Source organism: Branchiostoma floridae, chromosome 13 (assembly GCF_000003815.2).
Source record: "Branchiostoma floridae strain S238N-H82 chromosome 13, Bfl_VNyyK, whole genome shotgun sequence".
Classification (NCBI taxonomy): domain Eukaryota; kingdom Metazoa; phylum Chordata; class Leptocardii; order Amphioxiformes; family Branchiostomatidae; genus Branchiostoma; species Branchiostoma floridae.
In genome coordinates this window covers 4619732-4635210 of record NC_049991.1, presented here as the reverse complement: position 1 = coordinate 4635210, position 15479 = coordinate 4619732, and the positions used below count along the sequence as shown (strand labels likewise).

The 15479-nt window shown below is 42.5% G+C and overlaps 1 protein-coding gene across 1 annotated transcript; it reads left to right on the top strand.

Moving 5' to 3' along the window:
* The first annotated feature begins 6082 nt into the window (after positions 1-6082).
* On the top strand, positions 6083-7284 carry LOC118429372 (melatonin receptor type 1A-like). The gene is made up of 2 exons (XM_035839852.1): positions 6083-6739; positions 7276-7284. The coding sequence occupies exons 1-2, from the start codon at positions 6083-6085 to the stop codon at positions 7282-7284; spliced, it is 666 nt and encodes a 221-aa protein (XP_035695745.1).
* Positions 7285-15479: the final 8195 nt, after the last annotated feature.

The window sequence follows — 15479 nt, the reverse complement described above, 5'->3', positions numbered from 1 at the left end:
GGCTTCGACGCAATAAAAAATATAGTAGGGTGCACTTTTGGAATACCAAAAACGGATATGTTTGAGTTGAAGGTACAAGCCACAAAATATTAAAAAGCAAAAAAATCCTGTCGGCGTATCGTCTTCTCACGCCCTCTTTGAAATGCCCCTCTGCGGAGGTCACAGAACTGCAGCCGGTTCACGCTAGAAAGGCAGTTGCGTAATGGGGCGCATTTATACACGAAATAGAAAACTTTCACAATCCAAACCATGCAGTCTCAAGAGTCGACACCTTCCGTGACCACGCAGCACAGGTTATATCTGGCTGCCCCTTAAACTCCTTCAACAAGTTTATCCGTACTATTTTATGTACCCGCGTTATAGACCCCCGGGGTTCGGCCATTAATACTGAGTTTGATTTGATTTTTTTAAATTTTATTCATTTTGCACAATCTTTAAAAAAGATAACATAAAACAAATTAAAGGATGAAAGTACATGCAGGGGGGAAGAAAAAAGCCTCTTGGCTTATACATAGTCTTCCTCCAAAGTAACAAATCATGATACAATTTAACAACTCATAAGCTGAATAAAGATTGGATAGATGTGTAAAAATTATACATTAGACAATAATGTAACCAAAAGAATTATATCAATTAACAAAATGGAAGGAAATCATAATAGTTCAATAATTGATAATTAAGGCAATATCATAACAGCGAAATGAATGAAATGGTGTAATAAGAATATAACTTTCCTGCTACCTCTAACCAACTCCCAACGATCCTAACCTAGTTGTACACTGCAAAGTCTCTCCAGACAGATTTTTATTGATTTATTTTTATTTATTTATTTAGATTCACAGCCGATTGACAACCTATTAAGGACTCAAGGTAGGTAGGGAACTAGTTTGGAAGAAGTCCAGGAGTATTTCCAATGTTGCTGGGACGTCAATGTCATAGGAGGTCACGTACATAAATAAATAATCGTGGAGTTCCCATGTTTTGAGGAAAGCCACACCTCGAGCACGTTAAAGAACCCAACACACCTGTCGAAGATAGTATATAGTATACTAGTAGGGGCATGCCCTGGTGTGCGATTGAGCAAATATTTCTGTCTCCAAAATCAACCGGATACAGGCCTGGTGAACCTCCGTCTCGTTTCTGCCATACGACGATTCACATCATTCACCCGGACGGGAGACCTGGCGCATCCCCGTCTTGTAACAGTCCACGAAGAAAGGGCATGTCACCCCGTAAAAGGTGGTATAACCCCGTCCGTATGTAAGCACGTTGACTTATGACGATCATGTTGGGGACCCTGCAGCTGTGGATTTGCTTCTGGGTGGAAACGCTCACTCACTCACGTCCCGTAACCACAGTGGTCGTAGGGGCTCCACGACATCCATCAGCAGTGATCTTTGCCCATCTCGTTCTGTCCTCTGCCCCTCTGATCAGTTGTTCCGTGCTCAGGCCAGTCAGACTTTAATGTTGTCGAGCCATGTCTTCCTTGGCCTACCTCGTTTCCTCCCTCCTGCTACTGTACCTTGTAGTATAGTTTTAGCGGTTACAGGTTGTTTCGCAACAATGTCAGTTCGCAACCGTCAGTTCGCAACAAGGCAAGTCTTTTCGCAACAAGGTACACGTCGATTCGCAACAGTTGAATTCTATTAATCTTAAAGTTGATAGCCTAATAGTATTAGAAATCACATATTCCTGACATAATTATACTCCTACCTGTGTACGCGTATGAAACTGTACCGCCCGGCGTATGAAAATCATCGGGCTGTCAGGTCCATGCGGCCCCATGTTCTTCTGGCACCGGGGTTGTCTTTCGCACCCGGTAAGATTTTTAAGCGGAAGGAGTATAATTATGTTAGGAATACAGTTTCTGATACTATTAGGCTATCAAGATTAATAAAATTCAAATGTTGCGAAACGTCCTGTACCTTGTTGCGAAACTACTTGTACCTTGTTGCGAAAAGACTTGCCTTGTTGCGAACTGACGGTTGCGAACTGACATTGTTGCGAAACAACCTGTTACCGTTTTAGCGAGGGAGTTGTGTCGGCATATGTGGCCAAACCAGTTCACACAGTTAAAACAAAGACTCATGAATATATTAGGTCTCTAGAGTCCATCTAAGTCCAGTCAGTGGCTGCCAATTAAAAAGTACCCGAAGAATTGCAGAATACAAGTAATTAATTAGCTTCATTAGGGAGACAATAATTAGATCGAAGCCCACAGAAGCTCAAAGGAGAAAGTTTTGACCAACAGTGGAAGTAGTAGTACAGTAGAAGCCGGTTAATTGCACACCCCATTTGTCAGTGTATTTCGTGCAATTAACCGAATGGTGCAACAAAGCGAAGTTATTAGGCTGAACCGTACCACCATGGGATTTCGGAATTTCGTGCAATTAACAGAAGTGTGCGATTATCCGGTGTGCAATAAACTGGCTTCTACTTATACGTAAATCCCTGAAGAGCTTTCAAACGAAAAATTTATGACAACGTTCTAATACCATATGTACCTTTATTACTGTGTGGAGTTTATTCGTACCTATATGCGTTACGACATGTTAATTTGATTATATGGATGATATCTGCGGCACATAACTTTTCGTCCGTTTCTGAAACAAACAGAAGTTTCCGACCTCACTGTGCATCGTACAAACAAACAAATAGCAATTTCTTTTAAACCTGCTGTCACCACTTATGTCCACCAGGCAGTAACCATTGCCGTGACCTAACCTCTGCTTGGAGAGTAATCAATTAGTTGTAGGCGGCCATAGCTTGTGATGTCAGGGGTGCCTAAGCATTTGTACGAACCCTATGAGATTCGTACGAACATTATGCGATGCGCACGAATCACTGCGAAAATGCACCAACATTATGAAAATCACACGAATCACTATGCGGAAACACACAAAACTTATGAAAATCACACGAAACACTATGCGAAAACGTACGGACGTGCAAATCGCAAAAGGTTCGCATGCGTCCCATAGTGAATCACATAAGGTGCTTACGTTTTCGCACAGTGATTCGTGTGATTTTCATAAGGTTCGTGCGTTTTCACATAGTGATTCGTGCGAATCACATATAATGTTCGTACGAATCTCAAGGGTTCGCGCAATTAATTGCAAATGCTTAAAAAAAGCTGTACCACACTACTGTCAAGATGAGGGAGTTGGTTTATAATTTTTCATTACCTGAAAATACTAACTAATGTGTCCGAAATTGGCAGCATGCTCAATAAATACCAAAATGCCAAATTTTAAACAAATCTATTTAAGGGACTTTCAGTTATAGTTGCGAGCAACCGGACACAAGCAAAAGCAATCCCCCCACTGGATATCAGTGACCTCCGTAACAGAGCTAAAGCTAAGGGCACAACCCGCCGTACGTGCAAATACGTGCTGTCTACGTGCCAAAACGTGGGAAATCTTTATGGATCCGGATCCGTAAGTGGTACGTACCGCCTCCGTACGAACGCGTAGGGAACCCGACGGATTTTGGAGCACGCAGACACGCTGCAGAACTTGACGTGTAGGCAAAACTTTGTTTGCCATCGGGCTGCTGATTCGTCCCCCGTACGTGCCAGTACGTACGGGCGACGCGCCTGCTGTCCATGGCTGTAACTGGCCCCTCCCCGCGGCGGGTGTTGGGCGGGCTGCTATAAGCGAGGTTTATTCAGGCTAAACGAAGACTTTATATGAAGAAATTAGTACGTGTCAAAGTTGTTTTTCACTGATACGATTAATTCTTACCAGATATGCTGACCATCGATCAAACGAATATGCCAAGATGCTTGCACTTTTCGTGACTCAAATTCTTCACATGACTTTCTGTCCTGCATTTAATCTCAGAAACCATGACTCGATGCCAAGGGACGGATGAGACGATTACTACCGCGCTTTGAGATATGCGCTTGAGTGGTTTGGACGTCTACTCTAATTGGATGAGTACATGGGATAACATTTATAATTCATCATGGCTGTTACGTGCGTGTTCCTGGAAGATGGTGTTTCTTTTAACTTAGTCGTCATCACGTCACGCATATAGAAATCCTTTAGAGACTCACACGTCCAGTGTTTTAGCTCTTCGTGTGTATAAACTTCCACCTCCTCATCCATTACGGCCGGAAAGAAAATGAAAAAAAAACTCCACTTACTTATATTGACAGTAAAACACAAACACACGTCTTACACCAGGCTTCAAAAACTTAAAATGATCTTTATTCTTAACTGACAGTTCTAGAATCTTCTTTAGAACAGGTGTTCGTACCGGCCAGGTGGGAACACCTGTGGCGGCGCCGCGCCGTATAAACGCTACACTACACACGCGTGACGCAACGCCGGGTTGAAAAGTTATCTCCCAAAATGGCGGATTTTACCCATCATGCATTTCGCGCCGGTAATTGCGAATAGGCTTATTATAGTCGGACGATTTTGCGTGTATTCAAGTAACACCTGTTCACCAATATTCGTTGTTTAAAAGATAGGGTATTTGAAAATATCAAGTTGGCGGACGGTGGTTTCAAATTGCAGATTTGATTTTTGAACCTGTAGAAGTTTGAAATCACGGTCCTTTAATTTTTTATACCTATAAGTATCCTGGTTTAAAAACAACGAATATAGGTTACCCCGCGGAGAAAGGTGAACTAGCGTTACATCGGCAGCCATAGATGGATCAATTTTCGTCAGTTTGAAATAAAACTTAGTTGATCATCTCTAACAAATGCAGTAGCGTGAGTGCGTCTTGCCTCTGTATGTAATTTTTTTCCTCCTCGGTACCTCAAGGAGTCTCACTATCATCTTTAGCACCTAGGTATCGTACGTAGTCCACTAGTCTCCAAGCAGACCCTACGATGCCTTAGAAATAGTATCAAAGCTGGCCCGGACTTAGTATAGCGGCACCAGGCTCTAAGCAGACCCTACGGTGCCTTAGAAATAGTATCAAAGCTGGCCAGGGACTTGGTATAGCGGCACCAGGCTCTAAGCAGACCCTACGGTGCCTTAGAAATAGTATCAAAGCTGGCCAGGGACTTAGTATAGCGGCACCAGGCTCTAAGCAGACCCTACGGTGCCTTAGAAATAGTATCAAAGCTGGCCAGGGACTTAGTATAGCGGCTCCGGTGCCCGTTTGACTCCCTTAGCCGGCTATCTCCCTTTGGCCGGCTATACTCCTCTGCCAGCTTTGATACTATCTCTAAGGCACCGTTGGGTCTTTTGGAGACTAGTAGTTCACTGCCTCTGGGACTAGAAGCCGTTAGTTCGATTCCGGCTGCGTCTCGTACCCTGGGGGAGCCAGCCAGGATTGGGCAGCTAGGACAGTTTATTCGGTGGCCCAAGACAGTCAGTCCCGCCCGATCTCCTATTATCGCCCGGGGAGTTTAAGCCCGATGAGGTTCACCTTACACGGGCAGCGATAACTCCTTCAGGCTTAAACTCGGAGCGCTTATGTGAGATCAGCGGGCTGACTGTCTTGGCTCCCCGAACAAAACTCGCTAGCTACCCGGTCCTGGCTGGCTCCCAGGGTAGCACCCGACATACACGCTACCGGAAAGGGTTACAGTCTTTTAATAGGACGGGAAGTTAAGATCCACCGTTTATTATCAATACCAGCGAAGGGAAAATTCCCGGTTACAACGAACCTGTAAATACTGAACATAGCGTATTAGTCCGGGCGATTGGTGCAAAAATTGCTCAAATTATGATAAAAGCATGAAACTTGGCACAGGTGTTCTACACAACAATAGAAACAATTCTAGGGGTGGAGACAAAATAAACCTGCTTTTACATAGCAACTGTTGCTAGGCAACTTTTTTTGCTTGGCGTATATGTCTTCTCTTTCACTATTAGCGGTAGAATTCACAGAGGGATTGTGTTCTACGGATTCTTGTTCCCACAAGTAGATCACGCCAGGGCCTTTTAATTAACCCCATGAATGATTTATCAGCGATGACCGTGCGCAATAACACGTCAGTCAGTCCTTCCGTTTGTTTCAGTTGTAGTTCCAAACGCGAAGGTTCCGTTTATAAATTATAACCGTTCATCTACATTGCCCCAACAGTTTAGTAACGGTTTTACGATTCAAAAGTGTGAAAATGGACTTGAGTATCTACTCTTCACACGTACGCACGTGGCTTGCGGCACTCGTAGGATGTCTCGGAGTATTCGGCACGGGTGTTAACCTCGTAGTTTTATGGGTTCTTTACCGACGGAAGGACATTCGGACCTCTGCTACCGTCTACGTGGTCAACCTGACGGCAGTGGACCTGCTAGTGACCATTGTAGTGGACACGCTGCATGTCCTGGGGATCGCCTGGCCGGAGTTTTACCGCCTGGACCTGAACTGGACAGTCTGTGACATCACAGGCAGCTTGTGCGTTGCCGGCTGTATCATCTCACTAGCCACGACCGCAGTCATTACCATCAACCGCTACCTCTTCATCTGTAAACGGCAAACCCACGACGACATCTTCACCAAGAAGGGGGCAGCGATAATCGTCTTCGGCACGTGGGTTTACGGGCTCGGCTTCGTACTTCCCCTGTGGTTTGGTTGGGGCACCTTCCGCTACGACCCGAAGACGATGAACTGCGCGTACGATCGAACCAAGACGGGGTACACTCTAATGTTTCTTCTAATCGGACACCTTCTTCCTACTTTGACTGTCTTCGTCTTCAACACAGCTCTCTACTTAAACGTCATGAAAATCAAGAACAACTTGAGACAATACCTCCAAGGCAGGACTCCCCCACAAGTAAGACAAGGTACAAAAGCTCTGCGATCGCTCAGTGTATTGTGTATCTACTTCGTGGTTTGCTGGCTTCAGTATGCTGTGATAGTGTTATCCGATCCAGGCGACAAATGGCCAGGAGGTGTTCATTTTTCAAGCTTAGTGTTAGCCCACTCGAGCAGTAGTTTAAACGGTGTTATCTTCGCTCTAACTGATAAGAAAGTGAGCGGGGAGATCTTCCGAACATGTCGCAAGATAAAAGACGCGGGACCAACTGCGATAGGGACTCGACAAAGCTACGTCATAGCATTGGAGTCTTTCAACAGGAGCGTCATCAGTGAGTCGTCATTGCCAAGTTTGCAGAGAATCGTAACACGTAAAGACATGTACATGGATACAAGACTTTGATTAAAGAGGTAACATTGCATGTTCTATAGCCTAAGAAACTACTACTCTGTCCATTCTCAGTCAAACTCATTCCTATACAATGCGATGTATCGTTTACCAGCCTCTCTGCTCTAGTCCTGCCACTTGTTACATGATGTAATCGAACATCACAGGGTGTCTAGCTGCTACTTTGACAGTAACTATCGTGACAGTTGCCTGGTCCGGGTTCATTTGCCTGGAAAGGAAGAAAAGAGGGAGAAATGTAGAGAAAACATTATGTTTCCTTTTGTGATGGTTTAACCGCAATGAGCTCCTTCAAATCATACTCTCAAAGTGTATCGATCTCTGTAGATATTTACATAAGATATATATCAGTTATGTCATTTCGACTTAAAGATTCAGTGATTTGAAGGAACTTTCCATATTCCAATCGCTATTCTGTGTTCTTATGAGAAAGCTTTAAGGTAGGGCTGGGTATCGGTACAGCGTACCGGTACAAAACCGGTTTTTCTTATTAGACCGGTCCAGAAAAACCGGACCTGAAAAAAATTAGGTGGACCGGATGTTGGACCGATTAGAAAATTAACAGATTATTTTATCAGGTATTCACACGTTTTGGCGCTTGCAGGTGGAAAAAAAACAACAAGAGTGAAGTAGAGTAGAGTTTACAGTAATTTCTACCAAGGTTTACAGCCAAACGTACAGGTGCAGTTAGCATTGTAGGATTTTAAAACGCCAGTGTACGTCTAATACTCCACCAAACAGATTTCTTTGTAGTGAAATGGACCATTGGTATGAGTCATACTGAATCAGGTCCAGGTTCAGGTCCGGACCTGGACCTGATCCTTTGGACCTGAACCGGACCTGGACCTGGATTTTCTGTACCGGTACCCACACCTACTTTAAGGACTGTAAGACTGTAACTGTGGACACATCTGTTAGCTTTTTATGTCCACATTTATAGACAGTGGTGTTTGCAAGCTAGCTACACACATGGAAATGTAATTAGGTAACGTCGTATGTATGGGATCTGTTCAAATGAGGAGGGAAAAAAGGTGAAAATGATCTGGAACCAGTTTAGCTCACGAAAGAACCACTCTTACACTGAAGAAGACAGATGATATATACAGTATTTACAGGTCCATTGTACCGGGGATTTTCCCCTAGCTCTTTTCGAAAAGCACAATTATGACTTCCTCTAAAGACCCAAGGAAGTAATCTCCAAGCAGATCCTATGGTAGCATAAGATAGTATCAAAAGCTGCCAGAGGAGTGAAGCCGACTTAGGAGTGTGTTTTGCTACCGGGGTTTGGCTAACTATACTCCTTGGCCAGTTTGGTACTATCTTATGCCATTGTAGGATCTGCTTGGAGATTACCAAGGAAGTACTAAGACGTCGCTCCCTTTGAAGATATCGGTCGTATTTGACGACCGTTTTGGAGTGCGTTTAATGTCCAGTCACCTGACAGTTACGCATCGTGCGAGGAATTACTCACAAAAGCCTGTGAGCTCAGAAGGGATATTTTTGGCGGCACTCGCCAAACACCCCTGTCACGTACATAGCACAAAAATCGATATGACGACGTGTCTGCGAGGTCTAAAGGACATTTTCGACTGGTATTAATATTCCTGTTCAGGTCGATTTTCAGACAAAAACTACGCGCGACTTTCCGTCAATTTTAGAACCGGGCAACAAAATGGTGATCAACAAAAACGACTCAAGTTCGTCGACTGTTTGACAGGAGCAAATGTTTTTTTTTTATCCCCAAGCGTCTCTAAGAGATCGGTTGATTTTACAATGTAAAATGGTGGCAAAAATACTCTAGACAAAGCATCACCATCCGATTAGAAACCACCGAAGTTCATCGATGGTGTGACAGGAGCAAATGTTCTTTTGATATCCCCAAGCGTTTCTAAGAGATCGGTTAATTTTACAATGTAAAAATGTTGGCAAAAATACTCTAGACAAAGCATCACCATCCGATTCGAAACGACGTGCCGAAGTTCGTCGATGTTGTGACAGAAGCAAATGTTCTTTTGATATCCCCACGCGTTTTTTAGAGATCGGTTAATTTTACAATGTAAAAATGTTGGCAAAAATACTCTAGACAAAGCATCACCATCCGATTAGAAACGACCGAAGTTCGTCGATGGTGTGACACGAGCAAGTGTTCTTTTGATATCCCCACGCGTTTTTTAGAGATCGGTTAATTTTCCAATGTCAAAATGTTGACAAAAATACTCTGACATAGCTTCTCCATCCAATTACTATTGGGGCTCTTAAAACTTGCTATTCTGCGAAAATGTATTATCTTCAGGGCAGCGAGAGCTTGTAAAAATGCTTGGTTCACACTTGAATTGGAAAAGGGGGCCCTGCCGGCCAGTTCACGGTCTGTTTTGGGAGCACTTTCGGGCGTGCCCCCTAACGTACGTGGCCCCTTGGGACACACTGTGGTTACCAGTCTATGGCTGGCCATGGCAGGGCCCTGATGGGGTTTCTTTAAAACTCGTAGTTAGTAAAATCAACCCTGGACCTGGCGACAAAAGACGCCGTGACCTAATCGTGAAAACACTGAGAGGTACCCCCGTGGTATCCGGCAGTCTACCGGGACAAATTTGTGGCTTCAGAGTCCGGCCGGGGCTACTCTTCCGACAGCAACCGGCCCAATTGTACCCTGGGAGCCAGCCAGGATCGGGCAGCCAGGACAGTTTATTCGGTGGCCCAAGACAGTCAGGCCCGCCCGATCTCCTATTAGTGCCCCGGGAAGTTTAAGCTCGATGAGGTCCACCTGCCCAGCGATAACTCCTTCAGGCTTAAACTCCCCGGAGCGCTTATGTTAAAATCGGCGGGCTGACTGCCTTGGCTCCCCGAACAAAGCTCGCTAGCTACCCGGTCCTGGCTGGCTCCCAGGGTAGCCCAATTATGACCAAAGCATAATACAGGGTCTTCAAAATTGTCACATAATTTAGGGACCAAAGTTCTATTCCTTTGAAGAAGTATTATAGGAAAAAAATATTAGTCGTAGTTGCGTTGTGCTATTTGCGTGCACATTTCGTCTCCAATCCAGTGATTCGATAGTTTGACACCGTATATGTTATGTCCTCCCAAGAAATGTATGACAATACATATAAGTACATAAATGCAAAAACACTTTGACTAAAGAAAGAGAAATGGGTAGATGGATACAACAACACTTACGCACAATAGTTGAAACCTTAACAGACTTCAAGCGACTCAGTGCTTCAGGGATAAACGATCTGTGTATGATAGAGTCATTGTGTATATTGTGTATAAATCATAATTTGATGATTTTGTTCCATGCGTTCTTGAAAGTATTATCAATTTGGTGATGTCCAATTTAAAAAAAAAATATAGAACAGTGCCGAATATAATGTATGATAATTCCTGTTAATACTTACACGTGCGTATATGAAAGTCCTTAGAGTTTGAGGCCGAAGAAATTTTCGGTTTGATTACCAAGCTAAACAACAGTAGGTCAAAGACTCAAGTAATTTTTCGCCTCTTTCAAGCAAATTTTAGCCAAGCCCAAAAAATGTCAATACGCAAATCATACGCAAACTCAATGACGCAAACTGTATCTCAAGCATGCAAATTATATCTCTGTTACATATTTTGTCTGACCATTTCCTCTTCCCCCATGACCTCAATGAAAAGTGGTCTGGTGAATGAATGAATACACAAATACGGACTTGAATATATGCACAAGCCTGTACGGGCAATAGTATATGTAAGAGTTACTAAACGGGTTTAAAATGGACAATGTATACCAGGTTACATGTATATTGTATACATTTTTAACACATTGACAGTGACTGTAAAATATCTCAGGACTCAAATTGGTTTGATGAATAAACATGACTGTAAAGATTTACTGCGTTGTGTTTTAATAATTAATATAATATCTGAGATCTATAAGATCTTTGGTTGCAAAATCTATATGCCAACAAATAAACCCTTCTTATGTGGCCAGGCGATTTACCACCGGATTATCTGCGTGGAGATTTATGAATCAGATTATGACGGTATTATGACTCAGCATTAATGATAAATCCTGGTTTACCCCTTATGAAGCACGTACGCACATGCTGCAAGTGTGAATCTATGGTGGATTTATAGGAAGGTCCCAATGTAGAGAATGGTCCAAATTTGATTTTATAAACAAATAGATAAGTGTAAATGAAAAAAAAATATGCAGGTATGCTTTTTAGCATTTGAGCGTTCATATGTGTGTGCGCACGAGCTCGTGCGTTTGTCTTTTGGCTAGGATATGCTGTGTGGTGTTAACCGTTATATTCTATCGCTTGGCTAGTATAATGCGTGCATCTGATCGTTGGACACAATGTTAAACGAAACATTCAGGTTAATAACAGATCAGGCAGCTTAGTTTTCTTTGATGAATCATAAGGCTGCTTACGTATTTACGTCGATGAAAATTAGACATCCAGGTAATAAGATACGCCAAAAAAGCAGGATATGCTTTTGGAAACGGTCAGACGTTTCAAACAACATACTAGTATTACCTTGTTTTTCGTCAGTGTCAGCTTTTTGGCGTATCTTATACGTATTTGTGTTCACAAGTGAAAGCATTCGGGCTGTAACTGACTATCGCATTTGCTTTTTACCCATACTCTATTAGACAAATAATTTTCTCTGTGTAGTTTATTTATGAAGACAAAAGTAAGCCTATTTGATAACTACATTTTCTCATATACACAATGTAAGTACAGTCAAACCTGCCCAAGACGACCACCCGGGGGACCGGAAAAAAACGGTCGATTTGGACAGGTGGTCGCTGAGAAGAGTATCGACTCAAAACATGCCCGATGCAAAGTATAAATGGTTTCCGTTGTGTTTAATGGCAAATAGCAAGCACACTACACGCACGTAAAGAAACGAGGTATTCAATGTCAAATACAACACGTACACTGTAAATTGTAAATTTAACCCCAAGCTTTTATCGAACTTTTATACGATACAGTGTTTTAAAGCTCAATATTTGTACACTAACGTTTTAGACAGTAAGGGAACTTTGATGCTATCAGTTACCATACAAGCCTTTATTCGTCGCTGTGTTCTTGATCGCCGTATCTGAAAGAACTACGGTGCGCCTTTCGAATTCGATGCACGGTACGTCCCGACAGCGTACTTACCCACGGCCACGGGTGAATGTAGAGTACAGTTGGGCAAAAGCACTCACACAGATCTTTCTTAAAAAGGTATGAGCTACACAGATCTTTCTTAAAAAAGTACGAGGCTATATAAGTTTCCGCATTCGTTAACTTTATAATGATATGAATTAAAATAAAATAAAAAAACTTCTGTTACAGCTAAATTCGGATTTCCTTACAACGAAATTTCCTCCTATATTACAGTAGACTGCCCCATTCACCCCCACCATCCTTATTCTAAACATAAAATCGTAATGGCAGTCAAAATCTGACGCAAACTGGCCGATTTCGGCACAAAATCGCGCTAGTTATCATCAAATATCGATGAAAACCACAATTTTGAAAATGACGCGGTCGTTATTTGTCCCAATTTGGGCCGGTCGCGGTCGCGTTGGCCAGGTGGTCGTTGAGAAAAGGTCGCTTAATGCTTACGTCAATGGGAAAAAAAAATCGGGACCGAGAAAAAGCGGTCGAAATGGCCAGGTGGTCGATGAGAAGAGGTGGTCGCTCGGGCAGGTTTGACTGTAGTCATTTATGATATTATATTCCCTGAGGATGACTATGCAGAAACCTGACGTTGCATGTCTCCTTTCCATCCAAGAAAGTTCCTCGTGGTTTTAAATAAGATAATCCTTCCAGCTTAAATCAAATCTGATCAATGAAATTGTGTTTGGTTTAAGTCATCCATTTTTTATGTATCAGTGGTGGTTCTACTGTAGATTGACTTATTTTCGGAGAGGCTCTTAATTTCAGAGCGGAAGTCTCAGGATTTTGTGGTGAATGAAGTATGCAATTGAACCAGTTCTTTAGTATGAAAGTAATTATAATTGTAATCATTTTTAATAGTGGTTAACGTTTGCAGTGTCATAGATTTATGGTGGAGGAGTCACTGACAGCAAAAATGAAACCACTGTTAAAATTTTAAGACTTACAGTATTACATTATATGTCACAGTCACACTATCAGTTGAATCCTAATGATCTCCTCTTCCAAGAAACAATGTTAGAAAATAGTCTCGGTTTATCAAAATGTTTTTATGAAAATCATGCTGATATTTCATTGTCAGTTTGAATCTTTGATAACATCTGAAATACCATTTTTGCCGTCATTGGCTAGTTTATTGACAGGAAAACTGAAAAGAAAGATAACAAGGCTAATCAATTCACTGTTGTTTTTTTTTCTATTCAAACTCGGGACCACACTTTTGGCAACTTACCAACTGGCCCCTTGATACCTGGCCCTGACTGATAATTAAATTTCCCTACAAGTTGGCAGTTTCCTAATTGATTAGCTTAGTTAATTAATTGGTTCCTCAGATGGCCAATTAATCACAGAGAAGCTAGCTCGGAAAGTATCAGTGGGGATTACTTGTATCAACAGGGCTCGAAATACCACCTGGATATGCAGGTTAGTGCAGGTAAAATTGGAGCTGTGCAGGTATTTCTGGTGTCTACCTGCACCTAACCTGCACTGGTCCATGTACTACATGTAGGTTATATACACAAATGTCCTGTGATGTAGATTGTTATTAGCTACATTGACTGTTACCAACTATAAAGTATAAAAGATTAAAAAAAACAAACAATGATACCTGATACAATCTAAATATGATCCATACTTCCTAAACTCAAAGTGGTGCAGGTAAAATTTGCCTGGTGCAGGTAGTTTTCAATGTTACTTGCACCAGTGCAGGTATGCAGAAAAAAAGTATTTCGTTAATGATGGTCAGACATCGAAGTTAGGGCTGCCCATTGACAAGCATGTTGAAATACACTGAATGAAGGCTTCAAAAAAGTACTAACCCATATTTCAATCTTAAAAATTCTTCTCCACCAGAAAGTCACTTGGGTCTAGTTTATAACCATTCAAAGAAAACAGAGGGTTGTTCTGCTCATTCTCCGAGAAAAGCTCGCTCTATGAAAGAAACCTCACCTCTGACCCCTTTTCCCTCCTGATACAACCAGTAGCACCCTATAACTAAAACCTGTCCTTACACCAGCTGAACTGCTGAACTGAACAAATTTTGACCCAAACAGGAAAGCTTAGACCCTACATGTCTCTTCTAACTCAAAAAGTCTCCAGATTGGGCAAAAATTTTCAAGGAAAATTAAGAAGGATTTTCAAGGATTTTAAGTCACACCCAAATCGTCTTCCCATTTTTTGCCCTCTACCCCGCAACGCAACTCTGACGTCAGCCCTGATGTACCAACTACATGATTGTGAGTATTCTCCTGTCAAGATTTATACAGATGAGCAAACAGTCACTTGCTGGCGGGTTTGGTGACCTATTTGCCTGACCTGCAAATAACTTTTGAAGGTGAAGGAGGGGTGTGCACTTCCTTCTCCACACTCTCGTCTACTGGCACTCACAGTCCCACAGGTGCAGGAACTGTCACATGTAAGACGACTCCAGTAGATGCAGGTTTGTTATTTGGAGTATCCATCTCCTAGAAGGATTTCCGTCAACCAAGGACGTAAGCGGTTCCTTCTACTTTTGATTAGTATATAGTGGGTGCATCATGCCTGAAAATGCCGGAAAGGCATGCTACTGCCCCTAGCCGAAGCCAGAGCTTCACCTGAGTGAAGTGAGGAAAGTCAAGTGACAAGTATCAGTCATGACTGACTGACTGACTAAGTAATCTAATCCAGCTTAGAAAAATACAAGAAATAGCCAACCCTTTGAGTGCCTGAGACAGTTAACAACTCATAATAAGGCTTAGGATTGATGTGTTAAAAATCAGTATTTTCCTAGAACTATTGTAGAGTGTAAAACTCGTTGCCACCAAGTACAGTAGATCAATGTAATATAACCAGCTACTGGTGCATTGCATGACTGCAGAGCTGTTTTTTACTTAATGTTTACCACGTAACAAGACCTGAAGGTCATTTCAAGGTGCAATCCGGAGGCCAAGGTTACTGGTTATATGGTACAGGGTACATGTAATACATGTAAAGGCATCTCTTCTACCTAAGTCAGAAAAATCATGATTGAGACCAGCTCAATTGCTCACTAGGAGTGAGGACTAACTGACTCAATAGGCAAAGCAGGGGTTATGAAGGCTGCTTGGAAAATTCCCTACCCAATGTAGCCGGAACGGTTTGATCCACTCACACCAGGAAGAACGCCTATTCTTTTCGATAAGAGTGGCGGGTTCTTTTAATCTCCAAGCAGATTCCTCCGTGGCATA